At 39.1% G+C, this 17318-nt stretch overlaps 1 protein-coding gene across 1 annotated transcript in view; it reads left to right on the top strand.

Moving 5' to 3' along the window:
- Positions 1-17318, top strand: part of FARSB (phenylalanyl-tRNA synthetase subunit beta) — a 65058-nt gene that overhangs the window by 26093 nt on the left and 21647 nt on the right. The window contains exons 14-15 of the mRNA XM_019753680.2: positions 4392-4484; positions 8869-8986. Coding sequence (XP_019609239.2) covers positions 4392-4484; positions 8869-8986 — 211 coding nt within the window. The remainder of the gene's footprint in view (positions 1-4391; positions 4485-8868; positions 8987-17318) is intronic.

The raw sequence follows: 17318 nt of genomic DNA, 5'->3' as shown, positions 1-17318 counted from the left end.
CTGTGTCCACTAGATGCCGCCCTGGTTAAGGGCTTGGGGACTGTTCCACATTAAACTTATTTCTTTGTCTTTGAACATGTTCACAAACATTTGTTTTGAGTTGAAAAGCTGACATAAAAGGCCTAAATCAGGAAATGAATTTTATTACAAAATCAGAAGGAAATCCCCCTCCCCACCAGATTGACCATTTGAAAAGAATGAAATGTGCAACTTGTAGCTCCCTTTTCTCTTGCTGCACATTTCTGTGGTGCTGACAGTGTAGCTCCGGAGTACTCAAGGAGGTTTCAACTGAATGACGTGGGCCAAAAAGCAAAGCACGACAAAGACAACCAGAAAAGCGACTTCTTTTTTTCCCCCTCAACTCAACTCCAGCCCGAAATTCTCTATCTTTTAGAGTAGAAGGCAGGCGTGGAATTACTACCAGTATACAGAGGGCAGGTCAGGAGATGCCGCCTTTCTCACGTCACTTTATTGAGTATTTGTAATTCATGGGATGGTAACATCAGAAGGGAACTTATGGATCTCGTTCCCCACCATCTGTTGTCTAATTCAGTTATCATCTGTTCGTTCAGCGACATTGATAGTGCCCCTGTTGTATGCCAGGCACTGTCCCAGTGAGGAAGCCTGAGGACAACAGGAGATGATGAGCACCTAACAGTTTACCCAGATGGCAGGAGACCTGAGCAGAATCCTGGCCTTTTGACTAGTGGAGCGGTGCTTTTCTGTTTTCTCCTCCTGGGTATGCTAGGCTCCTGGTACCATGCCATGCACATACACACAGGTACATATTGTGAGCCCTAGTGATTTTATGGAACATGAACTACAAAATGATAGCATTGAGAAATGTATTTTTTAAATTATTTTCAGCGGCACAGGATTTCTTTTGTAACTGTGTGCCTCCTGGCCAGCAGCTGCTGTGCAGAGTTCATCCCTCACTGAGGGCTTTATGTACGTGATGTCACCTCTCAGTGCAGCCCTGGGAAATGGGTGTCCCTGTCTCTCACAGCAGGTCATGTAGGTCACTGGCCACCCTCCACTCAGCCAGTTGGCTCTGGACCAGGGATTCCAGGCCAGGTCTGTCTATATCCAAGGTCTATGACTGAAATATCTCCCACCGAAAGTGCCAGTCTGTTCAGCCGTCTCGAGTCACTTCGTCACGTGATTTATTACCAGAGTGGAAAGGAGGGAGGTGTTAGAGAGTTTCAGATTTGCAGTAATGATTTCCCTACAGGAATTTTAACATTAAAGGTATTTATAAAGTTACATACTTTCTAAGCAAGACTAAACATCTCTGAGCCTTATATCTCCTTTTGCACAAGAGTGATAGCCCTGCTTTTTCTAAAACCCACCCCTTGGTTTCCCAAGTGTAATTCACAACTTGTCATTATGATTTTTGTTATATCTGTGTACTAGTTGTAATATACTAGTTATAATATGTTTTTTATTAGTGCACTTTTAAAGCTATCTACTTTAGTTTTACTGTCATGCAGAGTGTCATGCGGGGTCTCTGGTCCCGCTCCCCGCATAATACCACAGGACATGGTGAGGCCAAAAAGGAACACCCACGGAGCCATAGATAGGGGAGTCATGCCACTATAGTCTCGCTGGTGGCTGGGTTGGAGACACAGGAAACAGGATCCACACGACCTGCAACCTGCTGTCTGCTTCTCTGTCAGCCAACCAACCTCATTTGTTAGCTGCAATCCTCCGTGCTAACTGCAACCCGCTCTTGCTAGCTCAGCCACCATCTTCTTGCTAGCCCCCCATTTGTTTGCTAGCATAGACACAGCAGTTATATTAGTGGCCAATGACTCACTGGTTACAGTTGACAGCCAACTAGCCACAGCTGATGGCCATCCAATCACAGTTGATGGCCATTTACTACCTGAGACAACATCTTTCACGTTAGGCTGAGAGCCTGGAAACTGCACTCCTGGCTCTGTCCCTACAATTATTATAAAAATATTTGTAAAAATTATGGGCTTCATTTACTTATTATATTTTTTTCTAACACTTGAAAATAAATACAGCAATATTAACATTTAAAAAATACTCCTTCCTGTATACCAGCTACTGCCACTGCAGGATACCTTGATTTAAACTGCTTCTTATCTCCACGCCTTATCGTCCATTGAAAAGTAAAAGTTCACTAAGATACCTAGCTGCATTGCCATGTGTCTGTAGAATCTTTTTTTATATATAGACAGTACTAGTTCTCTTTGAGAATCGAACACATTTCCTAATTAATTGCTCACATTATATTCAAGTCTTGTTATAAAAACTCCTCTGTGCTATGGGCAAAATGGTTATTCCTAGCATGCCTGCCACCTTTCTCTATCTCCGCAGCCCTGGCAGACCAGGGCGCTTTTTTCTGCTGTGCCTGGTTGTGGCTTCACGATCCTTCCCAAGAGAGCATGGCAAGAATCGTTAGAACTGGCATTGGCGTAAAGCGAATCTAAACCCATTTTTTTTTTTTTTTTTTAAAGATTTTATTGGGGAAGGGGAACAGGACTTTATTGGGGAACAATGGTCAAATTGTTGTCCTTTCAGTCTTAGTTGTGGAGGGTTCTGTTCAGCTTCAAGTTGTTGTTCTTTCAGTCTTAGTTGTGGAGGGCGCAGCTCAGCTCCAGGTCCAGTTGCCATTGCTAGTTGCAGGGGGTGCAGCCCACCATCCCTTGCGGGAGTCGAATCGGCAACCTTGTGGTTGAGAGGACAGGCTCCAACCAACTGAGCCATCCGGGAGCTCAGCGGCAGCTCAGCTCAAGGTGCTGTGTTCAATTTTAGTTGCAGGGGGCGCTGCCCACCATCCCTTGCGGGGAATCAAGGAATTGAACTGGCAACCTTGTGGTTGAGAGCCCACGCTCCAACCAACAACTGAGCCATCCGGGAGGCAGCTCAGCTCAAGGTGCCGTGTTCAATCTTAGTTGTAGGGGGCAGAGCCCACCATCCCTTGCGGGACTCGAGGAATTGAACTGGCAAACTTGTGGTTGAGAGCCCACTGGCCTATGTGGGAATCGAACCGGCAGCCTTCGGAGTTAGGAGCACGGAGCTCTAACCGCCTGAGCCACCGGGCCGGCCCCATTTTTTTTCTTAAGGTAAATACAGGCCAGCTAGCCTTTGAAGACCATTTTGTACAACAGTGTAGTGAGCAGTGTCACCCAGTGTTGGAAAAGAGTACAGTGATCTGATGGTACATCAGTTTGCATGTTAAGTTTTAAACTCTTTTTCAATAAGTTAGTATTAATATATGTGATAATTGCTTATTCTTAGTAAAGATTTATTACCGTTTTTAATATTTTTGATCACTTAGTTGTGCCAAGCACTTTGCGTTATCTGATTTATTATTAGACTTGCTGTGTCTACTAGTAAGTTTATTTTCACAACTTCTGCCTACCATCCTGGGTTTTTGTTTTGTTTTAGTGTTTATAGGAGCTTTATTCATAACAGCCACAAATTGGAAACAACCCAACCACAAAACACTTTTTTTTTTTAACTTTTATTTATTTTAAGTGTGTTTTTCCATGACCCATCAGCTCCAAGTCAAGTAGTTGTTTCAATCTACTTGTGGAGGGCGCAGGTCACAGTGGACCATGTGGGGATCGAAATGGCAACCCTGGTGTTATGAGCATCACGCTCTAACAAACTGAGCTCACTGGCCATCCCCCCCATCCTAGTGTTTGAGGACGATAAGCATCTCTCTCTTTTTGGTGGATGAGTGCTTAGCAGTTTGTTTATGCCTTGGAGCTTTAGCAAGCATATAAGCACGAAAGTTAAATGATACAGTAGAAAGAACATTGGGCAAAATTCAGGCCATGTAAATTCTGCTCTCAGGCCTACTATTCTGCCACAATCTGTGGATTTAGCAGAGATTACAATAATAGTCGAAACAAAAAGCGATAGGAATACCGAGGAGGGAGAGAATAACTGCCTAGAGTCATAAGAGATAGTTTTATGGAAGAGGCAGAAGAGATATCTTTTAAGTAGAGCCTGGGGGATGGCAGCAAGTAGGGCAGGAGACTATTTCAGGTAAAGGCGGGGGAAAGTGTAAGGTTTGGGGAATGGGTAGGAATTGTAGGCAATTAGACTGGTAAAGTGAATGGGAAGAGCTTATGAGAAGGGCCTGAATACAGGTTATGCCACCATCTCCATATGAAAAACTTACAGTAGCTCTGAGTCACCGCGAGAACTCCTTAGAAGAGAACTGTCAATGTTAAGTTGCATCTGCTGTGGGCCTGGGTTAATTGATATGTTTATTCTTAGCTTATTCGTAACTCATATGTAGAGAATCGACATGGCTACGAGACCATAAGTTGACTTCCAGCATTAAACATTTATTATATTCCATTTGGTCACCGCTATTCCATGTTGATCTATGTTGCATTTATTTTCAGTGCTCCCAAGAAGATATTGCTGATAAACTTCGTCTGGATATCTCTGCAACAAAGGCAGTGCACATCGGTAATCCAAAGACAGCTGAGTTCCAGGTAGGAGTTTTAAGTAGATAAGAATTTAGGTAAAAACTCCCGTGTAGTACATGAGTTATGTAAAGTCTCTTCAATTATTCTACCCCAGATGGCAAAAACTTTGGAGCTTTTTAAAAATCCCTTCTTGGGTAAGTTTTACAGTTGGTTCTCACATACTTTGCTGACAAAAATTCTTAAAACGTCTCATAATCTTTTCTCGATTAACTTTATAGCTGGTTCTTACTTGCTTTGTGCTATCTAACCCAGTCTGAACTTTCCATTTCATAGTTGACTTTTTAACATTATTTTCAGATTTCATCTCCTTTCCACCCGTTTTCATAAATGCATCAACACCTGTTCTGAGTACCTTTTAAGTCAGTCACTTTGAAATTAGATGTTGTTGGGTCTTTCTCAGTAATTGTCTAGTTTACGGACCGTTTCATAGTATGTTTAGGAATGTTTAAATGAGAATGATGCTACCTTAATAGCAAATGTTAAATGACTTAAATTACAGTGTAGGGTATTCATTATAAACAGAGAATATTTCAAGATTATAATATCTTGGCTTATTAATAACTTCAGATAATCTCATCTCATACGAATAAGCTCTCGTTTTGTTTTTTTTGTATATACAAATTCTATATGGTTTTTAAAATCTAGGCTTTAGGAAAATCACGGCTTCGAGAATCAAGGCAAAATTTAGAATTGGAGGGAAATGCTTTTAAAAAAGTTAATGCTATTATAAAATAGTATCTGTACTCTGATTTGAGATAGTTATTTTGAATCTTGGTTTTCACTTCTGTAAAAGCAGGGGGCTGGATTATTTCAAAAAATTCTATAAGTATTAAGTGTAACCTTAAAAAAAATCTAAATTTGGTCTATAGAACTACCGACTGATGTGGCAGATTAGAGGTAATTAAAGAACTAATTGGTACTAAAATGCATCAAGTACATGAATTTTTCATACTCAGTGTCAGAACTTTGAAGGATCCTTACACTAGTTTGGAGGGGTTGTGATAATGAGTTTTTATGTTTTGTTTTCTGAGGTCCACTAGCTTTTCCACTGCTTTTAAAAGATGTCCATGGTGTTCTTTTCAATAAGATATATTCAAATTTATTTGGGTAGTGTGAGTTTTCAGTAAATCTTAATGGATTTTTATGTGCGTTCCAAATTTTCCTCTTCTCCCAGTTTCATTTACCAAACTTGATAGATTTCTTAAGATGTGGTGATGTTATGTTCTTCAGGGTTTATATCCTGTCTTAATCTACTTTATATAAGTAGAAGGAAAACAAATCAGAAACACATTAAATGTCACTATAAGTAGCTGTGGCTCAGCACATTTAAAAATCAATATTTCTGCATAAAATACATTACAGATGAAAGTGAGTCTCTGTTTTTGTTTTTTTTTATGTTTTTTTATTGGGGAATATTGGGGAACAGTGTGTTTTTCCAGGACCCATCAGTTGCAAGTCAAGTTGCTGTTTTCAGTCTAGTTGTGGAGGGCGCAGCTCACTGGCCCATGTGGGAATTGAACCAGCGACTTGGGTGTTATGAGCACTGTGCTCTAACCACACTGAGCCAACCAGCCCCCTGAGTTTGTCTTTTAGACTTGATAGATTCTATATTTTATTCCTGCTTTACCAACAGGTACGTCCTACCATTGCTAATGTGGCTAACAGGTTTATATTTATTTATGGTTAAATTAAATTTAAAGTTGCACAGGGTCTTGTAACTCAGTTTATTGTCTAAGCCTGTTCTCTCTCCTGTATGATTCTTAACCTTGGGCTGTTTTCTGATAGTAGATATATTATTAGTAGTAATAGATTATGTGAATGGATAAAATAAGAGAAATATTATTTAGACAAAATATCTAATATTTTATTATAATTATAAACAAACTTTATTACCACATCCCCCAAAATTGGCAATAGTATTCCTTAACATCTTCAAATATCCAGTCATTGTTCAAATTTTCCCAGTTGTCTCAATTTTTTTCAATGGTTTGTTTAATTTGTGATTCAAATGAGGTAGTACATCAGAGTTGATCAATGTGCATCTTAAGACTCTTAAATCTACAAGTTGCCCATCCACATCTCTCTCCCCTCTCCCTCCTTCCCTTTCTTCCACCCTCCTTCCCCGCCCCCTCCCTTTTTTCTTTGTTGAAGAAACTGGGTCATTTGTCCCATAGAGTTCTCACATTGAGGATTTTACTGACTATATTCCTGTGGCCCTCTATTTTTCCAGTAAATTGGTAATTAGATTTAGAAGCTTGATCAGATTCAAGTTGAAATTTTTTTATATTGCTGTAGCTTTTTAAATAAGCAAATAAGGCTTATCTATAAAATAAACTGAAAAGAAAAAAAAACTAAGAAAAGTTATCTACAAAAATAGGCTGTTTATATTCCAATAATTTAACCTTTCTTTTAACATCACGGTTTTTGTTTCTGTGAATGGTTTGGGCACTTATTCTCAAAGAGGAGAGGAAGTTGTGGGGAAGTAAAGGGTATTTAAGAAAGCACCAGGCTGAAGGCTAATAGCCGCTTGCTGGTAGCGTGGCTGTGATAGGAAAGATGTTCTCTTTTTCCCTCAACCCACAATCTAGCGAGTCCTTTCAGGAGCTTACTCTCTTACTCATGCGGGAGCTAGGAGGGATGCTGTTTTAGCTTGGGTGGTCAGGGCAGGCCTCCGTGGGAGACGACCTTTGAGCAGAGACTTGAAGGAAGTTAGATAGCCACACGTGAGTCTAGAGAAGAATGTACCAGGCAAAGGAAAGCACATGTGTGGAGGCCTGAGAGGGAAACCTGCTTGCCGTGTGTGGGTGTGCGGCTGGAGCAGGCCTTGAAGTTGGTGAAGGGACCAGGCCCAGGTTCATATAGGGCCCTATGTAGGGCATGGATTTTATTCAAAATTAGATGGCAACCTATCGGAGATTATTTTATTCGTTTCAGGTGGACAAAACGATGTACTAGTTACACATTTACACCCCTCGCAAAGTGATAACCCCCTCCCCCAATCTACTACCCCTCTGACATCGCATACAGCTGTTAGAATTCCATTAACTCTATTCCCTATGCTGTTGGAGAATTTTGAGAAGCGGAGTTGCACGATCTGATTGAGGTCTTAAAGGATCCCTCTGTATGGAGAGTAGACCATCAAGTGGCAGGAGTGGAAGCAGAGAAATCAGCCTAAGAAACTCATACGATAGTCTGGGCAAAAGATAGTGGTGTTGGCGTCTGATACCACTGCTCTCCATACCCTTCCAGTAACATGATGTGTTGAAAGCTAACATATCTCACATATCTTAGAATGAAGAATTTATGTCACAGGCAAAAGCAGGGAAGTTTTGATTTCTGTCTTTCTTTTTTAAGAACTAGGATATGTATTTGTACTTCTTTGGCTACTCAGTTGAAAACGCTACATGTTTGTGTTGTTTTCCTCATTGTCCTGGTTTTTTAATTACATTTACATTTTCCCTGTGGGTTTTAAAATTTTGGTTAGTTCATATTTAATTTATTTAAATATTTGTATTTTTTATAACTACTTCAATTATTTTATAAAATAAGGCAACTTTATTTCAGGCTAACTTTAAAAATGATAATAAAATAACCAATCCTAGATTCAAGCAATTATGTGTGCTATAATAATTGTTTCTCACTTATTTTTTAATCACATTTATGATTTTTCATTTTGTAAGTTTGGGAGGCAGAATATTTTCAATTATTCTAGTGTCCTGGAATTGAAAATTAAAGGTGACTTGGATGTTTAGGCATTGCATTTTCCAGAAGTGTGTTCCTATGCAGCCATAGAGTCTTTTAGCTTTGTCTTTAAACCAATTCCAGTGGTTCCCCCCTTATCCACGGTTTCACTTTCGGGACTTTTAATTAACTACGGTCCACCTGTTCCAACAGTATTAAATGTAAAATTCCAGAAATAAGCAGTTCATAAGTTTTCAGTTGCATGCTGTTCTGAGTAGCGTGATCAAATTTTACTCCATCCCATCCATCCTGCCCAGGACGTGAATCATGCCTTTGTCCAGTATGTCCACACTGTGTATGCTATCTGCATGTTTGTCACTTAGTAGCCGACTAGGGTATCAGCTCGACTGTCGCAGTATGGCAGTGCCTGTGTTCCAGTAACCCTTATTTTACTTAATAATGGCCCAAAAGCGCAAGAGTAGTGATGCTGGCATTTCGATTATGCCAAAGAGAAGCCATAAACTTTATCATATGTGTGTATGTATGGAAAAAACATAGTGTCATAGTATATATAGGGTTTGATACTGCCTGCGGTTTCAGGCATCCACGGGGGCCCTTGGAGCCTCTCCCCCCACAGATGAGGGGGGAATCTGCTGTTGGTCTGTTTGGTTCCTATTTGCTCAGTGCAATTTCATGTCTTGTCCTGCAGGTGGCACGCACTACCCTTCTTCCTGGCCTCCTAAAGACCATAGCAGCAAATCGGAAGATGCCCCTTCCTCTGAAACTGTTTGAAATCTCTGACATTGTAGTAAAAGATTCTAGCAGAGGTAAGAATGAGTCGCCTTTAATTTGTATACTTACAGCATTTTGTTATTATGAAAACTTCAACTGTATATAAAGGTAAATTGTATAACTAGCTGTGTGAATCCAGGACCCAGCTTCAACAATTATCAACACATAGCTAACTCACTTCTCCACATTATTTTAATGTAATTCCTAGATATCATATCATTTCATCAGCAAACGCTGTAGTGTGTAGTTCTAAAAGAGACTACCATTTTTGTTTTGTTTTTAAATAACCCAGTACCATTATCCTATTATCAAATATCTAGCTAGTATTTAGATTTTCCCAATTGTTTAATAAGTTTAATTCTCATGATTAATTTATTTGAATCAATTCAAGCAAGGTCCAGATATTTGGTTACTCTAGCTCTCATTTCTTTTAATAGAAAGCAAATTTTAACAATGAATTTAATATTTTTGACGAGCCCTGTTAAAACCTCACCTTGAACAGCACTATGGAACATTTCTTTTTTTCTTATATCACGTGATTTATGTAAATATCATTTTAAGGTATTTGGTATCTTGTCCTCCTAGTTTGTCAAGTGACTGTACACCACCACTGTTGTACTAGACATTGTGAATGTGTTTTAGCCGTTTTTGCCTCTTTTGAGTGTGGTCTGGACTTGTTAGTGGAGCAAGTTGCTTGGTCCAGCATTTGGAACGCAGTGGTTGTTTAAAAAATATACAGTTACTGAGTACTTACCCCTGATTTCCGAGGAAGTCTGTCTCATTCAGACTTCCCCATGTCTTCCAAGTTTATACAAGTCTGATTGTTTCGAGCTGTGTAAGAGGTCACTTCTTAGTGAGCAGTGCTCTCAGCTGACTAAATTGTTGTCAGTATTTCCTGGTTCTCTGGATTTAACAGTTCAACTCTTAGCAGTGCTTATTCAGAGAGTTATACTCCAGACTGCAGAATTTGGAGTATATTCTTTTGAGTCAGTTAACAAAAGCAGAGAGGCCTTTTCCTCAGTTGCTCCTGAAGACGATAATATGGCATCTTTCTAACCAGCGAAAGCAGTCAAGAACAATCGCTATGAATCGACCTATCAGAGGAAATAGGCATTACAGATGTATGTCCACTATGACTGTCTGGGGACTGTCCATAGTGAACTTTTTAGCCAACGCTGATTCCATCTGCTTCCCGGTATGTGACTGTTTTCAATTACCAGCATCACCCTGCATTTGTATGGTGCATTTTACTTTTCAAAAAAAATTTTAATGTACTTTTTCTCTTTTGATTGTGAAATCATCTCTTAGGCAGATGAGATAGAAAAAAACAAAAAACAACCGCAAAAAAAAATTGTCCCCATTTAGAATATAGGAAAATTGAGACTGAAAAGTAGTTATTTACCCAAGGCTGTGTAAATATTGGACTTAGAGCTAGGGTGAGAATAATTTTGGTCTTAGAGAATGAAAGTTCATTTTAATATCAGTCTGTGTAGAATGTTCATTGGGTGATAAATCTACTATGATAGAAATCTGAAAACATTTTCAGTGCCAGCTGTAAATAGTTTTGAGGGTTCTTCTGCCTCAGATCCCCCAATGGTATAGATAAGTAAGACTTGGTTAAAATTCCAATGTCAGATATTTCTATTAACTTGGACTTGTTTTCTTTATCTTAGTTCTTTGAGTTTTATATTGTTTCAATCCTTGGCGATTCAGACACATTTGTAAATACAGGATTAGGTTAATCCTCAAAAGTTTTGGAACACTATTTCCGCAGTAGGCTACTGCCTTCACTGCATGGCTGGGCCTGCTTGCAAGCAGGCAGCTCAGAGCTGGAGTCCCCACAAGTGCCACAAGGAAGGTTTCGCTGTTGGCACGGAGCACTTGGGAGCACTTGACAGTCCTGCCATCCTGGGCAGAGGTGCCTGTACTGTTTCCTCTTTTCCTCTGTGTTCCTAGGCTGGCCCAGGCATAGACTCCACTCTGCCTCAGGGCCCATGCTTGGCGATAACCTCCCCTATTGAGAGACAGCTGGTCTCAAGTGTTAGCGCTGCAGTCGTCACTTGGCAAACAGCCCTGGTGGTAACCCCAGGAACCCAGTCCATGTATGTACTTGTTTACTCAAAAGCTAGATTCCTGCTGCACTTTGTTTCTTGAGGCAGATAGTGCTCATCTCTGTAGCCGATGTCTTTAGTTCCTGTTTTCAGTTGTGATTATTCTGCGCTGTGTTCCTCATTGAGCCATTTCCATCTGGTAATTACTTTTACCTGTTGTCTTGCACCATTTTTCTTTAAAATTTTCTATCATATCAGTGGGATTTGAGGAATGAGAGGAGGTACATCTGCTCGGTAAGTTTACCATCTTGAAAACATAGGTTTGCTTTAATTTATTTGGACTCTGTTTCCTCTTTAGGTAGGCCTGGCTTTTATTTCCTAACAAAAGTGGCTTTTCTGATGGATTGTTCTAAATACATACATGTGGTCCCCTTACTTGTCATCTGGTGTACATAGAGGACGCTATAGGACCTGCAGCACGGCACCACGGTTCCGAAGAGACTGTGCAACCAGCGGGCCTGGGATTGAGTGATAGTTCTGCCATGTACCAGCCGCTTAACGTAGACAATTGATTGAAGCTCTCTGTGCCTTAGTTTCTTCATCTGTACCCTAGGAATAATAATAGCACTTTATTCATTAGATTCATTATAAGGATTAAATGAAATTGCATTTGAAAAAGTTGCAGTCACATAATAAGCAAGGTTTGGTGCCTGCTTTTACTATGAGGGTACTATTATAGCAACTACTATTATAGCAACTCCCAGTGCCAGAGACGTAGCACCCTGGTCTGGTAATTTCCTAGGAGGATGACTTGATAACCTTTGTGGGCCATTCAAGGGTTAATGTCGCCTTGCTGAGGCACTTGGGGCTCATTTTTATCCTAACCTTTGACTTAATTGGTTTTTCTTCTGTTGCGCACTGGTGTTTTTTTTGTTTTATTTTGTGTGGTTTTTTTTTAGGATAAGAAAACTGAAATGTACTAATATGGGAATTTTAAAAAAACAGGAATGTTTTTTCAGTAATACACCACCCACTTCTTTTTAATGAATTGAGCACATATGTTTTAACTGCCTTTCAAACCAGTAAACATTTTTCTGTTGGATTTACATTAGCCATTTCCTCCTAAATAATTGAAACTATTTTGAAGAGAAAAAAGTGTTGATGATCAAAAGTGAAATGATAAAGGAGTGTTCCAGTTAATAATGAAAATGTCCCAAATTTTTATTAGTTGGGGCAATACCCAAACTACTGGTTCAAAAGAGGTAGAAGTGTGTGGCAAGAGTGAACAAGACAGTCTCGTTCATTGCACTGGTAATAAAGAATTTTTGAGTTCCTTTTTTTGCTAGGGACTGTTTGGCATATAGGAGAAAGAGTTACCAGTCTTGAGGGAGATGGGCCAGGGAACAAATTTGTACAGATAGCGCTCTGAGGGAATGTACAAGGTGCCCTCATAGCACAGAGAAGGGAGTGACAGTTGCCACTCACTTGTGTTGTAACACTTCGGGAAAACCCAACACTACCAGCCTCACGTCAGTTTTGTGTGGGCAAGCGTATCTCCCAAACTGGAAATGCAAAAGCAATCTGTACTGGATTTCAATATGCCTCCCACAAATGTGTCTGACCTGCATTCCTGTAAGAGTCAATGAAAGACTGCTAGCCCCAAGTTTCATGCTTGACCTCATTGGACAGTTTCCTAGGCTGTTGAGGACTTTCTGACTGGCCGTCTATGTTGTGAGGCTGTCGGGCTGGCTGCCTGTTTAGTGACTAGGTCAGGCGCACTTCTCAAGTGGGAAGACTTCCGCTCTGACTCAGACACATTCCAGTTCTTTGAGGCTGTGCCAGCCTCTGCATTTATTGAGTCTTAAGGTCCAAAGTGGCTGCAGCGTTTAAAAAAATTAGTCGTGACTCAAAGGACTAAGCTGATTTATCCATTTTGCTGAGCAGAGTAGCATGTGTCTGTGGAACGAGAAGTTAATGCTGTCTGCTGTGGGGTAAATTTTCAGCTTCATGGCGGGGACGTCAGTAGGGGCAGTGCTGAAGCTATCAGCTCACGTTGCTGTGTGAGTTATTGATTGGTTCCAGTGGTTAATACTTTTGTGTTTTCTGTTCGATGTCAAGGGTAACTAAACTATCAACAAAATAGTAAAAATTGACATTAGAGGAGCAGAGGACCTAATTGTGAATTGCTAATCTTTATGCCCAGAATAAATCTTTATGCCCAGGCAGTTCTGTTTTACAAAGTCCAACATTCTGGCTTTTTATTAAACGCAGATCGAATCCTGCCATCGCCATTTATCCCATGATGGTCACTGAAGCTGCCAGTGTGCCTAGAAGCTCACTGAAACGGCAAGACAAAACACATCACTGGGTTGAGTTTAAGTTTAAAAGAACCATAGCCTGTGAAAGATGACTTAGTTTGGCTTTGTAAAGTGTATATAGGGTGAGGCAGATTTAGCACAAAACAGCCATCCTGTTGTCAATTTGACATATATCTGTGGGGAACCCTGATAATCAAATTGCCATGCATGTTAGTTTCAACTACTGCATTTAAAGAATTGGGGGTTTTAATAATTACTTTAGTAGATGGAACAGATGGAAGGCCTTGACCACTCAGAGGGCTCTGGTTACCTCTCTCTTAGCAAGCACACTTCCTCCAAGCCTTCACCTCTTTCTCAGACCATTTCTACTTTCTCCAAAGTGCTGCCACAGTCCTGGAACAAGCTGCATTTCCTCTGCTTCCCAGATCATTGTGTAAACAGTTTCTAAAATTGTGTTCTCTCTGAAGTTTTTCTAAATCAGAGAATGATCTACTTTTTACCTCGACTAGTTTGGATATGGAGTCCCAGAATTTATTATTTTTAACTTTATTTGTAATATATATCGAAGATTTGTGTTCCTTTCTCCTCCCTGGGCTACTGTAACTGCATGGAACAGAACTCACTGTTCTTTTATGATTTCGTTAGTTCTTTCAATTTGCTGTCGGTTTGTACCATTCATGTATATCTTATATTGTAACCTACTAAAATACAGGGGCCAGATCTTTATAGTTTTTTTATAACTCTTTGCTTAATAAAGAGTCCAATAAAAGCGTTTTCATTATGAGCTTCTGAAATACTTCAGCTCTGAAAAGTTGTCCATTAATTCTGCAGCCATCAAATAATGGCAGATTATCTAGCATCCACATGTGGAATGTGGTTTTCTGAAGAGAGCTTATGTCATCAGTCTGGATTAATTTAATTTTACTACTTCATATTTTTGGCATGTAGAATTTCCAATTAATAATTCAAAAAATATGGGTGTAAGGAACATTGACATTAACAATATTTGAAGTAGCATCATTCGCATATGTGATGGCATCTTAACTGTGTAAATAACATCATTTTTAATATAGAAAGTTATTTTAGTACATTTGGTTCCACATAGTTAAGATCTGCTAACGTGAGTATAATGTGCTCTGTCATGCGTTGCATATTATATTTTTTTTAATAGATAAAAATCCGTTCCAGGTTTTTTGTTAACTAAATAAAAGCCAACCTACGAGGATATAACTTTTTCCCGCATGCATGGAAAAGGTCATAGATTTTTTCCTTGCATTTTTTTTCTTGGCTTTCAGCATTATTTAAAAAAGAAAAAGCTGTATTTCAGTGCTATACTATAGATAGATGCCTTTTAAGGAAACTTGTTCTTAAAATTTTATTATGTTTGTTTTTAAAATTTATTTGTAGAAAATATATTTGTAGTATTCTTAAGAACTTTCATAAATATGTATTTCCTATTCAAAAGCAATTCTTTTCTTTTGGTACTAAAAAAAAATGCACATATCCAAGTTCTCCCTAATCCTCCTCTTACAATTAGTTGCCAGACATTTTCTATGCATATGTAGCCATATGTTTTACATTTCTATATATAGCCATGGATATGCATAGATACTTTTTTTTGTTTACACCAATGGAATTATGCTTTACCTGTCCTCTTTTTCCTATGAACCTTGCTTTTTGCTACAAACACATTTTGTCCACCTCATTCTTTTTAATGGCTGCATAATAGTCAATTATATGGATGCCCTATAATTTATTTACTCAGACTGTTAATGATGAATATTTAGATTGCTACCAGGTTTTTGTTAAAATATGTCTGTCTCAATGAATGGCCTCATACTTTTACACAATTTATTTTTTTAGAAATAAAACTGGTCAGTTCATAGGCATGTACATTAAATGTTTGCTGTCTTGTCAGATTCTCTTCCAAAAAGGATTTTGTACAAATTTACAGTCTTGCTAAGAATATATAAAGGTGCCTGTTTTCCTACATTAGGTATAATTTTTTAAAGTGTATGTCTTTACAGGATTTTTAGCTTTGGTGAATTATTTAATACTACACTGGAATTTTTCAAGAGATATGTATAAGCTTCAGTCTATTGCGGACCAATATTAAAAAAATTTATTGAATGGAATAGACTACAAATCAAGGTGCTTTGTTTTATTTTCTGAGCTTGGCCAGACTACTCATTTCAAGGTCAATGATTACCCTGGAAGCCTTTTTGGGTCCCAGTTAGGCTTTCTCCTGGCATCTCTATTTGGGCTTCTAGATGAATGTGCTTTTAATCATTGGTACTTTGGTGAAAGAGAATCTATACCAAACAAGAGTCTATTCTCAAAATTTGAATGGTGGGGCGGCCGGATGGCTCAGTTGGTTAGAAAGCGAGCTCTTAACAACAAGGTTGCTGGTTCAATTCCCGCATGGACCGGTGAGCTGCGCCCTCTGCAACTAAAGATTGAAAACAGCGACTGGATTTGGAGCTGAGCTACGCCCTCCACAAGTAGATTGAAGGACAGTGACTTGGAGCTGATGGACCCTGGAGAAACACACTCTTCCCCAATATTCCCCAATTTAAAAAAAAAAAAATATTGAGTTGTATGCAGTAGTTATCTACTAAGGGACACCATGTACTATTCTTTTTTACTTTCTCTTCTTTAAAAAAATCATTTGGCATGTTCTTTCCACTTACAGAATCCTAGCCAGCTGCCCCTCCTTTGGGTGGTTTAGATCAGCCTCTCCAGGCAGTACTTTGAAGTCTGTGAAATATATTGGTAATTTAGGCTGACATACTTGGCAAGCCAAGTTAAAAAGCAGAATTGTTTGATGGCATGACACAAGAGGTCTGTTAACTGAGTTATAAAGAACTGAGTCATTTCCAACAAACCCTAGTTTTGGCATGAAATTGGAATAGTTCTTATTTTGTGGCTTGCAGTCAGTGAACTTTGTGATGTAATGTGGTCCCTCAGTGCAAAATACTAGGAAATGGGAATTTTACTATACCTCGCAGTTTCTCCAAGGAGGAATGGATGGAGCTGAGTATGTGGTAATTTTCTCTTTTTTTCAATTCGGCCACAGAGGGAATATGTTAGCAAGATGTTGAGGAAGCAAGTCTAGAGGGAGTGGTAGCACTAGGGAGATGTGAAAAACCAGCCCATCAATGGTGGGAGTTGGGAGTGGCCACCTAAATAAGGAGTTCAATGTAATTCTTCTGATTTTAGTACAAAGCGCTAAAAGTCAGTGGCCTTTTTAAAAAACATTGCAAATTGAATCTAAAAATATATAGCTCATTATCGTGTGTGTGTGTGTGTGTGTGTGTGTGTGTACTCTGACATCCTGAAGCCTTTCTTGCAATATAATGTTTTTAAAGTTCTATATTTTTTGTTATTGTAACTTTATTATTCTGATCATCAAAATCATTTATTTTTTATTTTTTTTGAATTCTAAGTCTTTAAACCAGATGTTGCTCTTCTTATCGGAAAGGTAAGTTTTACATAATTTGGAGATCAGGAAATAAGTATTCCAAGGCAAAGGTTACCAAAATAAAGCTTCTAGTTTATGTTGCTAAGCTCTCTGAATGGTGGCATGACTGTTGTGCTCTCCTCTCACAGCGAAAAATGGGACAACAAAGCAGTTTCAATACGGGTCTGTATGTTAAAGTGGAAGCATGTGACACCGACAAATGGGTACCACATGGCAGAGATGCCCAGGAGCAAGTCAGTGTTATGAAAGGGATAATTTAGTTCTGTTTCATTTCATTTTATTCCCTTCAGGAAAAGAGAGAGAGAGAGAGAGAGAGAGAGAGAGAGAGAGAGAGATCCTACAGAGGAATGAGGCCCTCATTTTAATTTATGCATGTGGTTAGTTTAGTGAGGTTTTATGCCTGCTTGATTTTAATATTAATCTTTATTCTTACACCTTCAATTAAAGCTTCTAGACACCAAATTTCTGTGTCCTTGCAAATGGAAATGATCTAGAGAGTGACATAGTCCAGTCCTAC

The sequence above is a fragment of the Rhinolophus sinicus genome, linkage group LG01 (assembly GCF_036562045.2).
Source record: "Rhinolophus sinicus isolate RSC01 linkage group LG01, ASM3656204v1, whole genome shotgun sequence".
NCBI classification, from domain to species: domain Eukaryota; kingdom Metazoa; phylum Chordata; class Mammalia; order Chiroptera; family Rhinolophidae; genus Rhinolophus; species Rhinolophus sinicus.
Note: the sequence above shows the minus strand (reverse complement) of the source record. Positions and strands in the feature narration are given on the sequence as shown.